General features: G+C 48.4%; 2 protein-coding genes and 5 non-coding genes across 8 annotated transcripts; 1 reads left to right on the top strand and 6 right to left on the bottom strand.

Moving 5' to 3' along the window:
* Positions 1-54: 54 nt before the first annotated feature.
* On the top strand, positions 55-4,970 carry IDH3B (isocitrate dehydrogenase (NAD(+)) 3 non-catalytic subunit beta). Of its 2 annotated transcripts, none has more exons than XM_057701699.1 (12): positions 55-112; positions 231-311; positions 431-529; positions 630-750; positions 2,431-2,491; positions 2,569-2,701; positions 2,804-2,937; positions 3,030-3,132; positions 3,224-3,370; positions 3,603-3,697; positions 3,809-3,869; positions 4,846-4,970. In XM_057701699.1, the coding sequence occupies exons 1-12, from the start codon at positions 77-79 to the stop codon at positions 4,924-4,926; spliced, it is 1,152 nt and encodes a 383-aa protein (XP_057557682.1). In that variant the 5' UTR covers positions 55-76; the 3' UTR covers positions 4,927-4,970. The 2 variants fall into 2 exon arrangements, with proteins under 2 accessions (XP_057557682.1, XP_057557681.1); XM_057701698.1 differs by having other exon boundaries at positions 4,553-4,970.
* Positions 4,971-4,977: 7 nt separating this feature from the next.
* NOP56 (NOP56 ribonucleoprotein) lies at positions 4,978-10,325 on the bottom strand. The gene is made up of 12 exons (XM_057701697.1): positions 10,216-10,325; positions 9,972-10,061; positions 9,499-9,613; positions 8,750-8,911; positions 8,392-8,590; positions 7,835-8,022; positions 7,602-7,753; positions 7,321-7,421; positions 6,807-6,955; positions 6,471-6,592; positions 6,148-6,285; positions 4,978-5,434 (listed from the first exon to the last, which is right to left on the bottom strand). Exons 1-12 carry the CDS (start codon positions 10,303-10,305, stop codon positions 5,066-5,068), a joined length of 1,875 nt encoding a protein of 624 aa, XP_057557680.1. The 5' UTR covers positions 10,306-10,325; the 3' UTR covers positions 4,978-5,065.
* On the bottom strand, positions 6,355-6,425 carry LOC130834212 (small nucleolar RNA SNORD57). Its single transcript, XR_009048601.1, has one exon. It is a non-coding gene; the product is annotated as a small nucleolar RNA SNORD57 (small nucleolar RNA).
* On the bottom strand, positions 6,678-6,748 carry LOC130834213 (small nucleolar RNA SNORD56). Its single transcript, XR_009048602.1, has one exon. It is a non-coding gene; the product is annotated as a small nucleolar RNA SNORD56 (small nucleolar RNA).
* LOC130834234 (small nucleolar RNA SNORD86) lies at positions 7,173-7,258 on the bottom strand. Its single transcript, XR_009048620.1, has one exon. It is a non-coding gene; the product is annotated as a small nucleolar RNA SNORD86 (small nucleolar RNA).
* On the bottom strand, positions 8,146-8,277 carry LOC130834223 (small nucleolar RNA SNORA51). Its single transcript, XR_009048611.1, has one exon. It is a non-coding gene; the product is annotated as a small nucleolar RNA SNORA51 (small nucleolar RNA).
* On the bottom strand, positions 9,068-9,135 carry LOC130834237 (small nucleolar RNA SNORD110). Its single transcript, XR_009048623.1, has one exon. It is a non-coding gene; the product is annotated as a small nucleolar RNA SNORD110 (small nucleolar RNA).
* Positions 10,326-17,563: the final 7,238 nt, after the last annotated feature.

Here is a 17,563-nt window from a genome sequence, read left to right as displayed (position 1 = left end):
CCGGCCGGACCGGAAATAGGGGCGCCGGGCCGCGCCGGCTTCCGCCGTCACTTCCCCGCGACTTCCTGCAGAGGACATGGCGGCCCTCAGTGGTGTCCGCTGGCTGACCCGGGTGAGGCCCGGGGCACGCCGGGGCAGGCTGGAGGGCGGCGGGTCTGTACCGGGCTCACTGAAGTATTCGGGGCCTGAGGCGCCCAGATCCGACCTCAAAGCCTATGTGTCTGTCGCAGGCGCTGGTCGCCGCCCCGAATCCCGGGGGATGGAGGAGCCTGTCTACCTCTGCCGTGCCGCAAGCCGCCTCGCGGAGCCAGGTGAGCGCAAGTCCGGCTCCGGTCTCGCCTACGCCCCTGACCCCTCCTCTCCTGCCCTACCCCCCGCCCGCCGGACCCCGTCCCCGCCCCAGCTCTAGCTTTGCTGGCCCCGATCGCAGGGCGAGGACGTGAGGGTGGAGGGCGCCTTTCCCGTGACTATGCTACCAGGAGACGGCGTGGGGCCTGAGCTGATGCACGCTGTCAAGGAGGTGTTCAAGGTGAGTGGCCTTGGGGAGTCAGGGTAGCAGGGACGATGGGGTGGGTTGGAAAGGACTTACTCGATTCTGACCCTGAGATATTTGGCACCTATTTCTGAAGGCTGCCTCTGTCCCAGTGGAATTCCAGGAGCATCACTTGAGCGAGGTGCAGAATATGGCATCTGAGGAGAAGCTGGAACAGGTGCTGAGTTCTATGAAGGAGAACAAGGTGGCCATCATTGGTATGTATGCCTCCCATGTGTTAGTTGAAATCAAAGGAATAAATGTTCATTAAGCTTCCCTCAGCACACAGTAGTAAATTAACTCTCCCAAGCTCCCACCACTGATTGGGTGGCCATCAGTGGGAACCCAGTTGGAAACCCAGGAGTTGGGAGATTGTGTGCCTCTCATGCTGTCTGTGCCGGAAGGCTCCATGAGTTTGTTGGCTGTCATGGGGCTACATCATAGGTCATCAGGTCTGGTTAATTGTGTTTCCAGAATGTCATTTCTAGGTGCCTCTTTTCTTTTGTCTTTCTTTGTGTTTCCTTACTGTAATCGCCTCATTAGATTTTTTGGCTTTCCGTTCTGCCCCTGCGGTCCATCCTGTACAGCTCTTCTCTTGGAAAGACCAGCATGACTTTGCCGGGCCTAGCCTTAGTGTAGGAGAGTAAGTTCTTTATGAGCTGACCTTCAGCTCTTCTGCCTTGTTTCTACAACACTTGTGAGCTTTGTTCACACCAAGCTATGTTAGTTTCCAAGTACAGGTACTGTCTTGACTTTTGCTGTTCCTTTTGCCCACAGTGTTCTCCTTTTGGTGCCACCTGTCAGAATCTTCTGCACCCACTGTATTAGTTTCATAGGGCTTCTGTAACAAATTACCACAAACCTGGCTTAAAATAACAGAAATGTATTCTCTCCCAATTCTGGATGCCAGAATTCTGAAATTAAGGTGTTGGCAGAGCTCCCTCTGAAGACTTGGGGAGAATCCTTCCTTGCCTCTTCCATCTGCTGGTGTCTCCTGGCAGCTGCTGGCATTCCTCAGTGTTTCTTGGCTTGTAGATGCATCACTTCAGTCTTTGCTTCTGTCTTGATATGGTTTTCTCTACTCTGTGTCTGTGTATCTGTTTCTCCTTTTCTTGTATAAGGACTTGTCATTGGGTTTAGGACCTACCTGGATCCAGTATGATTTTGTCTCAGGATTCTTACCTTATTATATCTGCAGACAGTGTTTTCCCAAATAAGGTCACATTTACAGGTTCTGGGGGTTAGGACATGGACATATTTTGAGGGTCATTATTCAGCCTAGTGCACTCACTCAATTTAAGGGCTGGCCGAAGTGCCAGCCGTTCTATGATACTTCCTGATGTTACCAGAGGGAATTTCTTCTCTGTGCTCCTGTGCATGTTGGTAATACCTCTCCCATGGTATTTATCATGTCTTTCATATTACCTGTCTTCACCCAGTGCACTGTTTGCCCCTTGAGGACAGGCGTTTGTGTTGTGTTTTTTGGTTGATCTCCCTAGTGCCTGAAACATGATATTCAATAAGTGTTGGCTGAAAAGATGTCAGGAAACATCAAGAAAGGTCACAGATCCCCTAGATTGTTTCTCAACCTATTAAACCCAGGCTCTTTGATAACATGAGAAAATTTTTTTCTGTCCTCCTTTTAGGTCATTTTGAAGTTTCAACATAAATTAAATTTGGTGACTAGAAATGAAACAGTGGACAAAATGTTTCTGGTTTTAATTGCATTATTCACCCCTCGCCTCCAGAGGCATTTAAGGGTCATTTATTTGGGAGTGGGAGATGGGAGTCTGGGTTGCATTATGTCGCCGAGGGGATTGGACACCAGTCTGGGTTCCCTTGGGCCTGGCCTGTGCTAACCCCCACTGCCAACCCCTGCCTCAACTTTGTTTATGCAGGAAAGATCCACACCCCAATGGAGTATAAGGGGGAATTAGCCTCCTACGACATGCGGCTGAGGTAGGTGGTGGGAGGCCATGGGTGAGTAGGGTACTGGGGCACCAGGCACCGTGCTCATGGCTCTGCCCCATCCCCAGGCGTAAGTTGGACTTGTTTGCCAATGTAGTCCATGTGAAGTCACTTCCTGGGTACAAGACTCGACACAACAATCTCGATTTGGTGATTATTCGAGAGCAGACAGAAGGGGAGTACAGCTCTCTGGAACATGAGGTGAGGCCCTAGAAATTGCAGAGGGCAGGGGTGAAGAGGGGAGAGAGGCACAGCTGCTTCTTCCTTCTTTCCAGCATCACCCAGCTGTTTCTTCTTGTGCAGAGTGCGAGGGGTGTGATTGAGTGCTTGAAGATTGTCACTCGAACCAAATCTCAGCGGATTGCAAAGTTCGCCTTTGACTATGCCACAAAGAAGGGGCGGGGCAAGGTCACAGCAGTCCACAAGGCCAATATCATGTGAGGGACATGGCTTTGCGTGGGGTAGGTTCCTGGGAAGGTAGCCCCCTGCCCTGTCCCGGCTGAATCTGTTCCCTCTGGCCCATGGACAGGAAACTGGGGGATGGGTTGTTCCTGCAGTGCTGTGAGGAAGTTGCTGAACTGTACCCAAAGATCAAGTTTGAGACCATGATCATAGACAACTGCTGCATGCAGGTGAGGCCCTCCCAGTGTCTCTGCTCTCAGTGCTGAGTGAGGCAGGGAGTGGCATTTATGTCTTTTCTCCATGCCCACATTTTGCCCCCAGCTGGTGCAGAATCCTTACCAGTTTGATGTGCTGGTCATGCCCAACCTCTATGGCAACATTATTGACAATCTGGCTGCTGGCCTGGTTGGGGGAGCTGGTGTGGTCCCTGGTGAGAGCTACAGTGCAGAGTATGCAGTCTTTGAGATGGTGAGTGAGGTCACTTCCTCCCTCAGCCTTCTCTGTGTGCCCTTCTTCTGACCTCAGGTCCCCCTGATAGCTCTCCCCCAGTGCATCCCCCTCCTAAGTGATCCTGGCCTGCTCCTGTCCCCCCATCTTCTCAGTGTTCCTGGCCTGATCTCTCGTCCTACTGCCCTTCCCTGCTCTCAGCTTCTGCAAAATGTCTGCTCCCAGTGACTTTGGCCTGCCCCTCTCTCCATAGGGTGCCCGGCATCCGTTTGCCCAGGCAGTGGGCAGGAATATAGCCAACCCCACAGCCATGCTGTTGTCAGCTTCCAACATGCTGCGGCATCTCAAGTAGGTCACTGCCAGCCCGGGGAGGCGGCTGAGTATCGTTTGGGGAGCACCAGTGGGGAAATCGGGGATAATGTGCGGGGAATCTCAGTTTCTTTCCGTCCACATTGACAGTCTCGAGCATCATTCCAACATGATTGCAGATGCGGTGAAGAAGGTGATCAAAGTTGGCAAGGTGAGTTTAGAAAGGCTGTGGGGTTTAGGGTCTGGGCACTACTTTCTGGGGAACCTGAGTTGGGGCCTCCTTTCCCTCCAGGTCCCAGAACCTCTGCTCTCTGCTTTCCTCCCAAACCTGACAGGGCTGTTCATTTCCCTTCTCTTGGCTGTTCCATCCTCTTGATCTCCTTTGCCTCCTAGTTCCTATCTGCTCTTCCCTCTTTCCTGCTCCACCCATTGGCTCTTTAATTGGCCATCTTAATGCAGAGCTCACAGCTTCCTATTGAGGGGGTGATGGAAGAGCCGAGGGAGACAGCTGGCACAATGAGGCACCAGTGTCACTTCTCCACACCCGGAAGCCCATCTTCTTCATCTGTCATTCCCCTGCTGTCTCCACCTGGTCTCCTCTATTTCCTCCTAGGCATCCTCTTCCTGTCTCCGATCTGCATTTCCCCTCTCACTCATGCTCAGCTTCCCACCCTGCCCAGGACAAGAGCTTGAATAGTGGCCCTCAGAAGACAGGAGTGGATGGGTCCATGCTCTTTCAGACCTGGCTGCCTCCTTGCATCTCTGCTGCATTGCGTCTTCTTTTTCTGGCCTTGTCACCCTCTTTGGATTCCATTTCCATCACACTGCCCTGTTTCCCGCCTTCATGGGCTCTCTTCTCTTCTTCCCCACGGCTATTGTCGGTGGTGGATGTAGGTGCGGACTCGAGACATGGGCGGCTACAGCACCACAACCGACTTCATCAAGTCTGTCATCGGCCACCTGCACCCCTATGGGAGCTAGAGCCCTTTATTCCCTCCAACCTCACAAGGACCATACACCTCCCTTCAGTACAGTGGACCAGAGAAGAGCCCTAAACCTCTAGACCATAATCACCTTCTGGGCAGAGCCTAGGTTGTCTGGGGCTGGCTTCCTTAGAGAACTGTTAGGTGGTGGGGGGTTAGGGATGGGGCCCAGGCCACAGAGATGACGACAGTTCTCCCCCACAGGTTCGAACTTCTGACATGGGTGGTTATGCCACCTGCCAGGACTTCACTGAGGCGGTCATTGGTGCCCTGTCCAACCCATAGGTCCCACCCACACTCATGTAAGGTGTCAAATAAAACATGATATGACTCCTGTGAATTTGTTTTTATTTTTATTGGGCTATGGGGGAATGGGCTGGGAAATATCTCTGCAAGTTATGCCCCAGGTAGGGAAGTGTCCATTCTAATTTTCCTGGGAGAGCTTTTGGAGCTTTTTCTTTTTCTTGGAGCCACTGCTTTTGCCGGCAGCAGCCTCTTCAGGTCCACTGCTGAAGGGCTCCTCCTTGGAAGATAATTTTCTCTTTTTCTTGGGGACCCTCTTGTTTCCTGACTCTTCAGGGTCACTAACTGGTTCCTCTTTGGGAAAAGATTTCTTCCTCTTGGAAAGACCTCCACTGCTAGCTGTCTCTTCAAGGTCACGACTAACCAGCTCCTTGGAAAAAGATTTCTTTTCTTTAGGTTTGGAGGAGACAGATGGATCTTCCATTCCATTCTCCTGAGGAGCCTCCTGGGGCTTTTGCTTTTTCTTCTTTTTGGGTCTTTCACTTGTCTCCTAATGGTGGAAAGGGAAAAATGGGCATGAAACAGTGTCAGAATTCCAGCTGTTAAGTACCCAGGGCAGAAAGACTAGTGGAAATGGTGTTAAAAGTGCCCAGTGTTTCTGAGATGACTTTTAAATTGTATGGTTCTAACTCCGGAAATCCATCTTAAAGCTGAACCTCCCGACCCACCCCCCAATCACTTAGACGATCTAAGCCCATTAGGTAATTTACAGAAAACCGCACCATGCTGGTTGCAAAAGAATCCTGATACCAAATTCCAGAGGGGACCCTGAAACACCGGCAAGTTGGGCACTATGATAATCCCAGGGAGAATGATTCTAACACAGCACATGGGAGCCCTCCCCATCCCCACCCCCAGTATAAAATGCTACCATCTCTTAAACACATCTGAGAACAAGCAGAGCAGGAATTTACACTACCCCCGGTTGAGGACTCCTGGGAGGCAGCCGAGGACAGAACACACTCGCCCAGGGAACAGGTGTGGCTATAAACCAGCTCTCTGGGCTCTTGAGCGAGTTCTCTCAGCACCTCTCTCCTTCCTATAGAATCAAGAGGTAGTTTTAGAGATTTCAGGTCCTTATTTCAGTCCAAAAGCCTGTATTCCAGACCTTGACTTGAGGTGGTATATCCTCTGTTCAGCTGTTTTCCATCCTACAACCTAAGATCTTCACCCAGGGCTGAGGGCTGACTATCTACTACTGACCTCACACTCCTCCGGGGTACTACTGCTGTTTTCTGAAGATGCCAAGGCAATCGCAGCCAGCCTTTTCTTTTCCTTCTTCAAGCGTTTCTTCTCCTGTTTCTCCAGCTTCCTAGTAAGCTCAGCAGCCGCTTCCTCTGCCTGGCCAAAGAAAAGTGCTGAAAAGGCTTGAAGACCTCTGGTTCCGCAGGCCTCTCTCTTGGCTTTACTGGATCAGGCTCATTAAATCAGTTTTTTGCCTCCACTCTGCATGGTCAGGCTAAGACAGTTCATCACCTCCAACAGTCCGCTCTGGTTCTTCCCCACCCAACCTGACCCAAACTGACCTGAACCATTGCCTCCTTCATGACTTCCAGATTCTTTCGTGGAATCTCTCCAGTCTCATAGAAAGACAACCGCTCCTCCACTTGTTCTCGAAGCTTCTCCCCAAATACACTAGTGGGTACCTCTGGATGTGCATGTAAGTAAACAAAGCACGTCAGCTCCTAAAGGGACAAACTACTCCCCATCCCAGTGTTCCTCTACCCTCAGCTTCACTCAGACCCAAAGTATCAACACTCACTAGGTGAACTGCTGTTGACGAAAAATACTACCATCATTGTAGAAGCTTGCTAGGGTAGTCAGCCTCCCTCCCTCCCAACTGCCAACTTCCCCACCCGTACCAGAGAAGCAATCAATTCGTGAGGCAATACTGCATTTGTTTGCCAGGTATCGGGAGATGCGGCCTTTGTTCTTGGCAGCTGCTCGGCCAATGAAGGTAGAGTGGAAAATGAGTCCATATTTGGGAGTGTTACCCCTTGTCTTCAGAGCTCTGGGAGAAGAATATTCAGCGGAGTTTTAAGATCAGAAATTTTAACTGTGCTAGCTAAGGCAGCACCTCCCTTCCCCTCTTCCCCCAGTTTCCAGAGTAAGCCTCAGGCCGGGCTGGGTCTCTACCCCACCTCATGCCAACCCACGGCTCCCAGAGGCAGAGGGAAGGCATCCAATGTCGCTGACCTGGAAACTTGGTCCCTTTGCTGGGCCCAGAGAATCACTCAGACACCAGGACTGGCCATCACCCCCATAGCAGAGGCCTGCATAGGTCAGGGAGCCCTGGTCAACCATCACCGTGATCCCCAAACAAGAAGTGGGCACCAGAAGTGGCACCTGAGTGTAGGCAGGTGCCCTCACTGGTACCTGAACAGGGCCTTTTCAGCCCCAAGGATCTGCACTGTGGATGCCGGATACTTGGCCAGATTGGTGAGACTGCCAGCGTGAGCAATGAGACGTGCACCTACCTGGAGAAGGATTCAAGGAATTAGAGAAGCTGGAACCGCCAACCTACCAACTGCATAATCCTGCTTCACCTCCTCCCCATCAAGCACAACTGGGAAAGATACGATGGGTCTGGAAATACAACAATACGAATATACATGGTCATTCCGCGATCCCCCATGTTTTGGTTTCCCATGACGCACCGCTTCCCCAATTAGGGCGGACAGGCTGGGGGCTACTTGGCTCATCTTGGATCGCAGGTAAGTGTGTAGGCTTTGGCGGTACTCTGACAAAGACACCACACGACTGGAGAAGCTCTCGATGTTTATCAAGTCAATGGCTGATATGTCCATGCCTAAGGGACATCAAGTGTGAATGCAGGAGCCCAATATTCAGAGCCCCATACCTTATTTTGGCTGCCAGGCTCTGTACTGACCCATGGAGGACCGCGAGGCATCCAGAACAGCCTTAGCCTTGGCTGCATCCATTGTCAGCTCCTCCAGCTTCTCCAACTTTTCTTCATTCAGCTCCCTTCGGTTTCCAATGAACTGAGCAAGGCGGCAGTACGTAGCGTTGTCATTGATGATCTTTACCAGCTCAGGAAAGTGATACCCATACCACTCCCTGTAAAGAGCCACAATCACTCCCTGGCCCAGCTGCCATGTCTCAAAGCTACAGCGTTAGCCCTCTCCACACCTCCTCTTTGTCTGGATGAAACGGGAACAAATCAGATCCAAAACCTCAACCGGATGTCCCCCCATTCACAATACAGACCAGGCAAAGGGCCTAGGCTGAGGTGTATATGGGGTGGGCTTACTCTGCCTCCTTTTTCTATACAGTCAGTGTAAGAACACAGCCTGTGGTAAGCACCAGGAGGCCCAGCTGTACCCCACATGGTTTTACCCACAGGAGCCAGTCCTGATCTCAAGATTCAAAATTAGCTAAACCACAGACCCAAGATGTTGTTTCTCAAGGGTTACCCCTGCACTTTACCTGACACGCATGGAGAAGGTATTGATGTCCTTATCCAGCTGGTCCAGGAGGCTAATGGACTGGATAATCATATTGTCCACTCGGTTCACATTAAACTTAACTTTGGCACGAGAATAGCTGTGTCCCAGCCCCAGTTGGGCTTTACAAGCAGACAGATCGGTCAGACCCTTCACCAGGTTGTGGAAGTGCAGACGAACTCCTGGAGGAGGGCAAGACTGTGAGCAAGGAAGGGCTCTGACTAGCTCCTGCACCCACGGACACCAGCCAAGCAGGAGGGCTTCTAAAAAGCAACCTTAAGCACCCGATAAGTTTCCAAACCCCCCATCCAGATTTCAAAGATGTCTATAGATGGTCTTACCTCGAAGGATCTCGGCTATGACACCTCCAGTCTGGCAGTTGTACCCTAACTCCTCTTGTATAGCAGCACCTATCTTGGGGTCCCCAACCCCCAGGAGTACTTTCTTCTTTTTGGATGGTAAGTGAGTCTCCAAGAGCAGGCGGAGGTCCTCATGAACAACACCTCAGGGGAAAGAACAGAGCTCCCACTAACACGCTGAAGGATGCTTAAACTGTTAAAAGGGATCCTGTCCCCTCAACTCATCAGTGACACACTGATCTTCCACTGGTCTTGCAGGGCATGCTAGGATGGTGTGCCTAGAGCCCTTCCCTTCAGGCTTTGCTCAGAGACATGGAGACATCAGTGATTACACTCAGGGGATTGACAGACTCAAGTCATCACTGCAAAGCCTGCATCAACCATGGGAGGAACAGGACTCAGGCCCAACAACATAAGTGTTAAATACATTACTGAAAGCTTAAAACACACCCTGAAGCACAACAGAAGTATTTAAATACTGGATGTGCCTGCTGGGACCACACCGCTTTCTCTTGGCTTTTGGTATCAAAATCAATTGAACAAAGCAACAGAGACCCACATCTGATTGGGACTAGCATTATACCAGCACCCCCCTCCCCAGCCAGATTTCATTTAGGAGACATTTATCACTACAGTGCCCACATGAAATAAAGCCTACATCCTAGATTGTGCACTTTAAAAACTTAACAGTAGCAGGCTTATCTCCCTAAGATATTTAGCGGCCAGCTCACCTTCAGACACAGCGTTGGCATTTTCCAAGGCAACCTGGGATGAGGAAAAGGGACAAAAGGCCACGAGACGAACGATGTTGTGGAACTTGCCCAAGTTCAGCACGCACTCCTCCACCTGGGGGGAGAAAGGTGATGACTGGTTTCCTTCTCTCGCTCTTGCCTCTAGGGCGCAGCAAAGCAGCAGCAAGTCTCAGACGTGAACGCACTTAAGAACGCTTTAAAAATGAACGGATTACGGGCCCTAAATCCCGGTTCTGCTTCATCGGTACGGGGCGGAGTCCGGGAGACTTCCTTTTAAATGCTCCTAACGGGATTCGAATCACGAATGCAGGTAAGGACCCCTGCTCTGGAGCTGTCAGGCCCAGCGCACCCCCCGTCGCGCGGCCGGCCACGTGGGAGCGCGCGGTGCACGCTGGGGCCCGCGCGGCCCGAGGGGCTGCGGCGCGGCCGGCGAGCCCACCGCGTCCACCCACCTGCGGCAGCAGCAGGCTGATCTCCTCCACCTCCTTCAGCGCCAGCAGCGCGTAGCCGACCGCGTGCTCGAAGAGCACGTGCAGCAGCACCTGGAAAAGGAGCCAGCGCGCGAGCATCAGCGCGGCCCCCGCGTCCGCTCGACTCCGCTCCCCGGACAGGCCCCGGCCCCGGCCGCGGCTCCGGCCGTAACCCAGGCCCCGACCACGGCCTCCGCCTCGCCCGCAACCACCACCCACTCCTCACCATGGCGCTCAGCTCCTGGCCCGGCTCGCACTGCGGCGCGCGGGCTCCGGCGCTCGGAACCAGGCTCCGGAGGCCCCGCCCCCGCAGCATCGGCCAATCAGAGGCCGGGGACGGTACCTTTCCGCGCCCTGGAGGGGTCCGCCGGGGTGGTACGGCCCGCGGGGGGGGAGGGCGCGAGCGCGGGCTGGCAGGCCTTTTCCGGCCGCCGCTGCGGCGTGGCTGCCGGGGATCCGCGGTTCGGAGCGGGCCTTGCAGGCCGCAAAACGGTTTGGGAAGGCGCTCTTCCGGATCATTGTCCAGTCCCTCATGTTTCCATCCTGTAAATTACGGGCAGCAGAGCTCGTGGAATCCGGGCTGGACGTCCCCCGCGCGGGCCGCGGCGACCCTTGCCAGCAGAAACTATTGCGGAATCCATTCTCCGCAGCGCCGGGGGATCTCTGGACCCAGGCCCCGCCCAGCGCCACGACCCCGGGACCCGCTTCGTCCCCGCCCGGCACTGGGAGATGACCCTCTCGGGAGCCCCGGGGCCGCGCGCCCTTCCCTCCTCACCGGGACGGAAGCGGGGCCTGGGGCGCTCTGGCGCAGTCCCCGAGGCATCGTGATTCCTGGTGTCTGGCTTCGTGCCTTTGAATTGTATTTTATTTATTTTTAAAAATATGGGCTGCAGGCGCTGAAGTAGGAGAGATGAGCCCACCTCTTTCTCGGTCGGGTCTCGCTCCCTGCTTCGGCAGAACCCTGCTCGTTTTGCAGGGCCGCCTGTCACTCGCCCTGGTGCGCGGGTTCTTAACACCAGGTAAGCCCCGTGTGAACTGGAGCTGCTTCCGTGTCCTCGGGGCAGCTTTTGGGCACTCGGGCGACTATTCTGAAATTACTTTTGCTTTAATAATTAATGTTAGAGTTGTAAACCCAAAATCTGGTAAATCCAAAATGGTATATATGCTGGTAAATTAAAAAGTAAATCATCTTAAGGGGATTTTTATAACAAGTTCCCACAACTAACGTGCATTTATAATTTTAAGATATTTTCTTCTTAAGCAATTTGGTTTTTTGACAAGATCCAAGTACTGAGCTCACTCAAAAAATAACAGATTAAACTTTAGTCTTAAATCTTCGACTCTCATAGTCTCAATATTGCTTACAAATGTGCTTAAATTTTGTTACGTGTATCCACTTATAGTCATGAGTCTGAGTCAGTTACTCCGTCTCACATTTTAAAATGGAATTGCAAAATTAATCTGTTACATTGGAATATTAAATTCTCTTAAACATTATAAATACCTATTTAATTAATAGTTCTATTTCTATCTTCTGTTTAATTAATAGAAGTTTCCAAAATGTAATGGAAAATATTAGTGCTATGACTTTGGTTTACTTCATTACTTATATACTTAGAGTCCTAAATATTCCTGGGGCTACAGGTGCTTATCTACTAGGGGTTTCAAAGAGAAGTTGGAATCGGATTGCAGAATTAATTTAGACATTCTTTGCCAACATTAAAAAAGTAGGATGAAAGAATATAGGAAATAATAGTACATCACATAATGTGTATAAAAACAGATGATTGAACCTGGTGTACCCCCCCCCCAAAAAAAAAATAGTACATCATATAAAGTAAGGAGTATTGATTCGTAAAACTTTTGTCTCAGTTAAACATACATATGTATACACATATGTATGTTAATATACACATATACATGTATACACAAACATACATACCATATATATGTTATATAAATGCACATTTCTGTGGATTAAATACAAAAAGCCTGAGAGTCACTGAGCTGTAAGTTAACCACAGTCATATTTTAGATAGATTTGAGTCCTCTGGTTATAAAGGAACTGTGCTAAAGCAGTTTGCTAACTTAGGTGGCTGAAGAAAAGTGCACTTCAACTAGTGAGATAGAAAAGCTTTGATTAGATGGGGGCATGATATAAACACCTAAAATATTTCTTGGGCTTCCTTACCTTCCTCTCTTTACTAAACTATCTGCCCTAGTACTTCATAATCCTGACCTTCATGGGCATCTCCTGACCTTCATGGGCATCTCTGCAGCATGTGATGTCAAAGGCCATATCTCCCTTGCCTGTGGGCTGTTTGTTAGGTTCACCGAATTGGGGATGATTTTTAAGCAGCAATAAGGATGAATCGGAGTCAGCAAACCTGGGTTCAGATCCCAGCTGTGCTAATTGCAATGTGACCTTAAGTTAATCGCCCAACCTTCCTGAGCTTTCATTTCTTTTGCAGAATGAAGATGGAGGATTCACTCATCCCCTCAACAAACATTTTACTGAACAAAGGCCCTGTGTGACACAAGTGTGGTAACTGGCATGTAGTAGGAACTCAGCAAATGTTAGTGAGTGAACTTTCATCTTGTTCTTTTATCCCTTTATCAATAAATAGTGATAAATTTTTAATCACAGTATTTCATTTTACTTATTCTCAGTTGAGTCCCAGTTCTCCCATCACTTCCCATAAAATCTACTAAAATGCCATTTTTTGTGCACCCAGCTTCTCTGATTCGTTTCTGTCATGTTAACCATTAACTTACACATGTAGACAGAGCACCTCTAAACAGTTTAGTTTCACACAGTAAAAGTTATGTATTCCATTTTTCAACTTTCAATGGCAGTAGATAGTTTACTGATTTTAAAAAAAAAATATTTATTTATTTATTGCTACACACAAGCTTTGTCTAGTTGCAGTGAGCAGGGGCCACTCTGTTGTGGTGCACGGCCTCCTCATTGCCATGGCTTCTTTTGTTGCGGAACATGGGCTCGCGTGGGCTTCAGTAGTTGCGGCACATGAGCTCAATAGTTGTGGCTCATGGAGTGCAGGCTCAATAGTTGTGGCGCATGTGCTTAGTTGCTCCTTGGCATGTGGGATCTTCCTGGAGCAGGGATCGAACCTGTGTCCCCTGCATTGGCTGGCAGATTCTTAACCACTGTGCCACCTAGGAAGTCCCTGGTTTACTGATTAAATGTTGTTGGAACCTGGAAAATATGTTCAGTGTATAAACTTCCCAATTATTGGCATCTCAGTTGTTTCTGGTTTAAACAGGGTTGTTAAGAATCTTTCAGACTTCCCCTCTCTTCTTCAGGTCTTTTCAAAATGGCAGTGGGGTTTATGGGAGCATTCTCATACTCTAGTTGCAGGGGGAAAGGGGGGATGTCTCAGTTCTCTGTGCTCAGGTTCCAGTGTTACGTCTTGGGACCCTATCAGTCCCTGCTATAAAATGGCTGCTTTGGGCTGGCCCCTGGACCTGTGCACTTTATCCTCTGAGACACACTCGTCTCAGCCAGATGCTTAAAATCTCTGAGCTCTGGGTCTCCTGACGTCAGGCCTCCACTGGTTCCTTGCTGTGTGGCACCGATGTATTTCCTCACTGAGGCACACGTGGTCTTTGGGATCATCTCTCCCACATATAGGCTGAGAGGACCAGGCTCACTACCAGAGGAAGTTTATCTTAACCCTTCCCTCATGGATGCTTAATAAGCTTTCCTGTGCCGCACTGACCATTGCATTGGGTTGAGTGTGGGACCTGTAGAGCAGGAGTCAGAAAACCATGACCCTGGGACCAAATCTGGCCTGTGGCTTGTTTTTGTAGGGCCTAAGAGCTAAGGATGATTTTCACATTTTTCAAGGGTTGTAAAAAAATTGCGACAGAGACTATATGTGGCCCACAAGGTCTAAAATATTTATTATCTGACCATTTATGCAAAAGGATTGCCAGTTCCTGTTCTTGAGGTATGCAGCTTCATCTGTGCTGTGTTTGGGGAGCACGGCAGATGTGAACAGATACAATATTTGTAGAGATGAAAAACTCAAAATTTAAAAGAAATGCATTGACTGATTAGCATTGACTAATTTAGGCATGGCTTAAGAGAGTATTAGTGAACTGGAAGATCTAACCGAAAAATTTATCCAAAATACAACAAAGAGAGATAAAGAGGTGAAAAAGCGATTAGAAGACATAGAATGTGCAATGAGAGAGTCTAGCTTCTGTTCTGCCCAGAAAGCAGGAAGGATAAATAGGAGTGTATTGGTGAAGGTTCTCTAGAGAAACAGAAGCAATAGGATATAGCTATAGCAATAGCTATAGATATAAATACAGTTAAGAGGAGATTTATTATAGGAATTGGCTCACGTAATTATGGAGGTGGAGAAGTTCCTCAGTCTGCCCATTGTGAACTGGAGAACCAGGAAAACGGATGATGTAATTCAGTTTGAGCCTAAAGGCCTGAGAATGGGGATGGGGGCAGCTGATGTTGTAGGCCCAGATCTGATAGTGAAAGCCTGAGAACCCAGAGCACCATGTCCAAGAGGAGGAGGAAATGGATGTCTCAGCCCAAGTAGAGATGGAACTAATTTGCCCTTTCTTCACCTTTTGGTTCTGTTCTGGTGCTCAGTGGATTGGAAGATGATCACCCACATTTGGGAGGGCCATTTTCTTTACCCAGTTCAATTCAGATGGTAATCTCTTCCAGGAAAACCCTCACAAACGCAGTGTTTTACCAGCTATCTGGGCATCCCTCAGCCCAGTCAGACAACATAAAATTAACCATAACCAGGAAGAACAATATTTGAAGAGCTGGTGGATGCAGTTTCCCCAGAACTGATGAAAAGCATGGATCCAAAGGTGCAGGAATACATCTCAAGCAGGATAAATAAAAATAAATCCAGGCTTGCACCCATTGTAATAAACCAGCAAAGCACTAAGAACAAAGAGAAGATCTTGAAAGAATATTTTAAATTACTAATTCAAATTTGTAATGGCCACAGATTATTCAGGATTTCTACTTTCTTGGACCATTTTGTTATAGGTTTCTGGGAATTTGTTCATTTCATTTATGCTTTCATGTTTTTTTAATATAGATTTGAATTGGAGAATTTTTTGTTTTCTGCAAATCTGTAGTTGTGATCTTTTTTTATCCTTAATATTTATTTTTTACCTTCTTTCTTTTCATCAGTCTTGTCAGAGAATTTTTATTATTTACTTTTTCAGACAATGAATTTTTGCTTTTGCTGATTCTCTCTGTTGTATGTTTATTTTCTTTTAAATTAGTTTTTTGCTCTTATATTTATTTCCTTTCCTCTACTTGTTTAGCTTTGTTTTGCTGTTCTCTATTTCATTTCTTAATATGGATGTTGGTTCATTAAACTTTTCTTCAATATGTATTTCCCTCTAAGTACTTCTTTAGCTGAATTCTGCAAATTTTGGTGTTCAATACTTTCATTATAATTCAATTCCAAATTTATTCTAGTTTCCATTATGGTAGCTTCTATGACCCACGTATTGTTTAGATAGGTATTAAAGGTTACGTCCTCCTTGCTTTCCATTGCTGCTTTCTAAGCATTATTTCCTCCTCTTTCTTTGAAAAATTACAGCCACCCATCACTGCCTGGTAGCATCCGATTTTGCGCTGGGAAGGATACTGCTTACCTACATTTTGGATGAGGAGACAAGATGCTATTGATCAAAACAGTTTTGGGGTGCCACAAGCTGTTGTACTTCCTTACCTCAGATTTACTATCCTGATTGTATCATTCCAGTTCCTGTCAACGTCAGCCTAGTTCTATAAGTACTGGTGTGGCCCTGACAGCTGGCATCATTTTATGTGTGTGAGGCTCAGGGGACTCAGTTTGCCGACACCTCACAGACAGGAAGATTGAACTGGTGGGGGTGGTGGGAGGGTGAGCAGAGAAATGAGCCCAAAGCTGCATCTGTTCATCTTCTCAGAACCCAAACTAATCAATGTAATTCATCTGGTCTTTTGGGGGCCCCTGAGAACATAGGTAAGTTTTGAGCTAGTGGACACCTTGGAGACTATATGACCTAACATCTTCTTTTGTGGATGAGGAATCAGCTATAACTATTGATGTTCAAGAAGCTACAGAATCAATCCATTTTTCCATTCATTAAAAAAAAGGAGAGGGGTAGGACTTCCCTGGTGGTCTAGTGGCTAAGGCTGCACTTTCAATGCAGGGGGTTCGGGTTCGATCCCTGGTCAGGGAACGAGATCCCACATGCCTTGACTAGGAGTTTGCATGCTGCAGCGGAAGATCCTGTGAGCCGCAACTAAAAGATGGCACACACTGCAAGGAAGGTGCCGCACATGGCGACGGAGATCCCCAGTGCTGCAACTAAGACCCGACACAGACAAGTAAATAAACATTAAAAAAAAAAAAGGTAAAAAGTGAGTGTGAAGGTACTGTAAGTGTACTTTAAAAATAAGTGTGGTGGGTTGTGTGCCTACTGAATGCCAAGTATCTTTCTAGGGCCTGGGGGTACAGTAGTAAAAAAAAACTAAGTCCCTGCCACCAAGGAGTTTATACCCTAGGCGGAAACAGAAAATCAAGTAAATATGCAGTACATCAGATGTTGGTACCTGTGAAGGAATGTTGCATTGTTATATAGAGGCTCTCAGTGAAAAGGTGACATTTTGAGCAGAGATCTTAAGGGGATAAGGCATGCAGAGATCTGGGAGGATAATAAAAGTGGTGGTACTAACCCATGACCTCTTCCCTCAGAGACTTCACTAATCAAGGGCTAAGATGTAGCAGTGTGGGAGGCTGACCAGGGTTCCTGAGGAAGGTTTCAGGGTCAGGAGGGAATTTAGGTATTCACAGAACAGTGTGTAGGTCATTTAGAGATAGAGGCTGGAAAGAGAGTGGAAGCAAATGCCAGAAAAAAGAGAAGAAGCTGCTAGAGGTGTAAGATTCATCCTGTTGGACAAAAGGCTAAAGGATCCAGCATGTAAGAAGCCTTGACTGAAAGCCAGGATGGGTGGCTTGGGTCTGATGAGACTCTTACTCTCCCTAAAGTGCTGTTTGATTGCAGATTAGTTTGGAGGTGATGTGCAAGACAGATTTCTCACCATGTTCCAGCTGAGAAAATGTCCTGCATGGGCAGCAGGTCTGAAGGGGGCTGTAGGCTTTCGAGGTGTGCTCCAGGCTCAGCTTTAAAAAGTCTTGTGGGCCTTTCCTTTCTCTGAGTTCACCCACTGGGAAGGATAATACACTGTAGCATCTCTTCCTCTTTTATTTAGCCCCGCCTTTGGCTCTCTGTGTCATTTTGGTGTAAATTAACCCAGAGTTTTTACTCCTGGCAACGCTATTGGGGACCCATGGAAATGAATGCGCTATTTATTTAAGTGCTAGGGACCAGGGAGAGCTTCAGAAAAGGAAATTGCATGAAACAACCACAGGATGGCAGCACTTCACACTCATTTCGAGAATTTTTCACATCAAATTTCAAAGGCTTCTAGCAATTCCTAGGTCAAAGAAACCCTGCAACATTCATTGGCAATGTGTTACACATATATGCAACACTTCTTTACAGAAACACAG

The sequence above is a fragment of the Hippopotamus amphibius genome, chromosome 12 (assembly GCF_030028045.1).
Source record: "Hippopotamus amphibius kiboko isolate mHipAmp2 chromosome 12, mHipAmp2.hap2, whole genome shotgun sequence".
Taxonomy (NCBI): domain Eukaryota; kingdom Metazoa; phylum Chordata; class Mammalia; order Artiodactyla; family Hippopotamidae; genus Hippopotamus; species Hippopotamus amphibius.
This window is presented reverse-complemented; position numbering and strand designations above follow the sequence as displayed.

Bases quoted from the DNA above. Each gene is read 5' to 3' on its own strand.
- IDH3B (XM_057701698.1), top strand. From the start codon at position 77: ATGGCGGCCCTCAGTGGTGTCCGCTGGCTGACCCGG. The intron at 751-2,430 runs GTATGTATGCCT...TTGTTTATGCAG, and splicing joins GAACAAGGTGGCCATCATTG to GAAAGATCCACACCCCAATG. The intron at 3,133-3,223 runs GTGAGGCCCTCC...TTTTGCCCCCAG, and splicing joins TAGACAACTGCTGCATGCAG to CTGGTGCAGAATCCTTACCA.
- NOP56 (XM_057701697.1), bottom strand. From the start codon at position 10,305: ATGCTGCGGGGGCGGGGCCTCCGGAGCCTGGTTCCGAGCGCCGGAGCC. The intron at 9,614-9,971 runs GTGGGTGGACGC...TTCTCCCCCCAG, and splicing joins TCAGCCTGCTGCTGCCGCAG to GTGGAGGAGTGCGTGCTGAA. The intron at 6,956-7,320 runs GTACCAGTGAGG...TTCTTCTCCCAG, and splicing joins GCTGAAAAGGCCCTGTTCAG to AGCTCTGAAGACAAGGGGTA.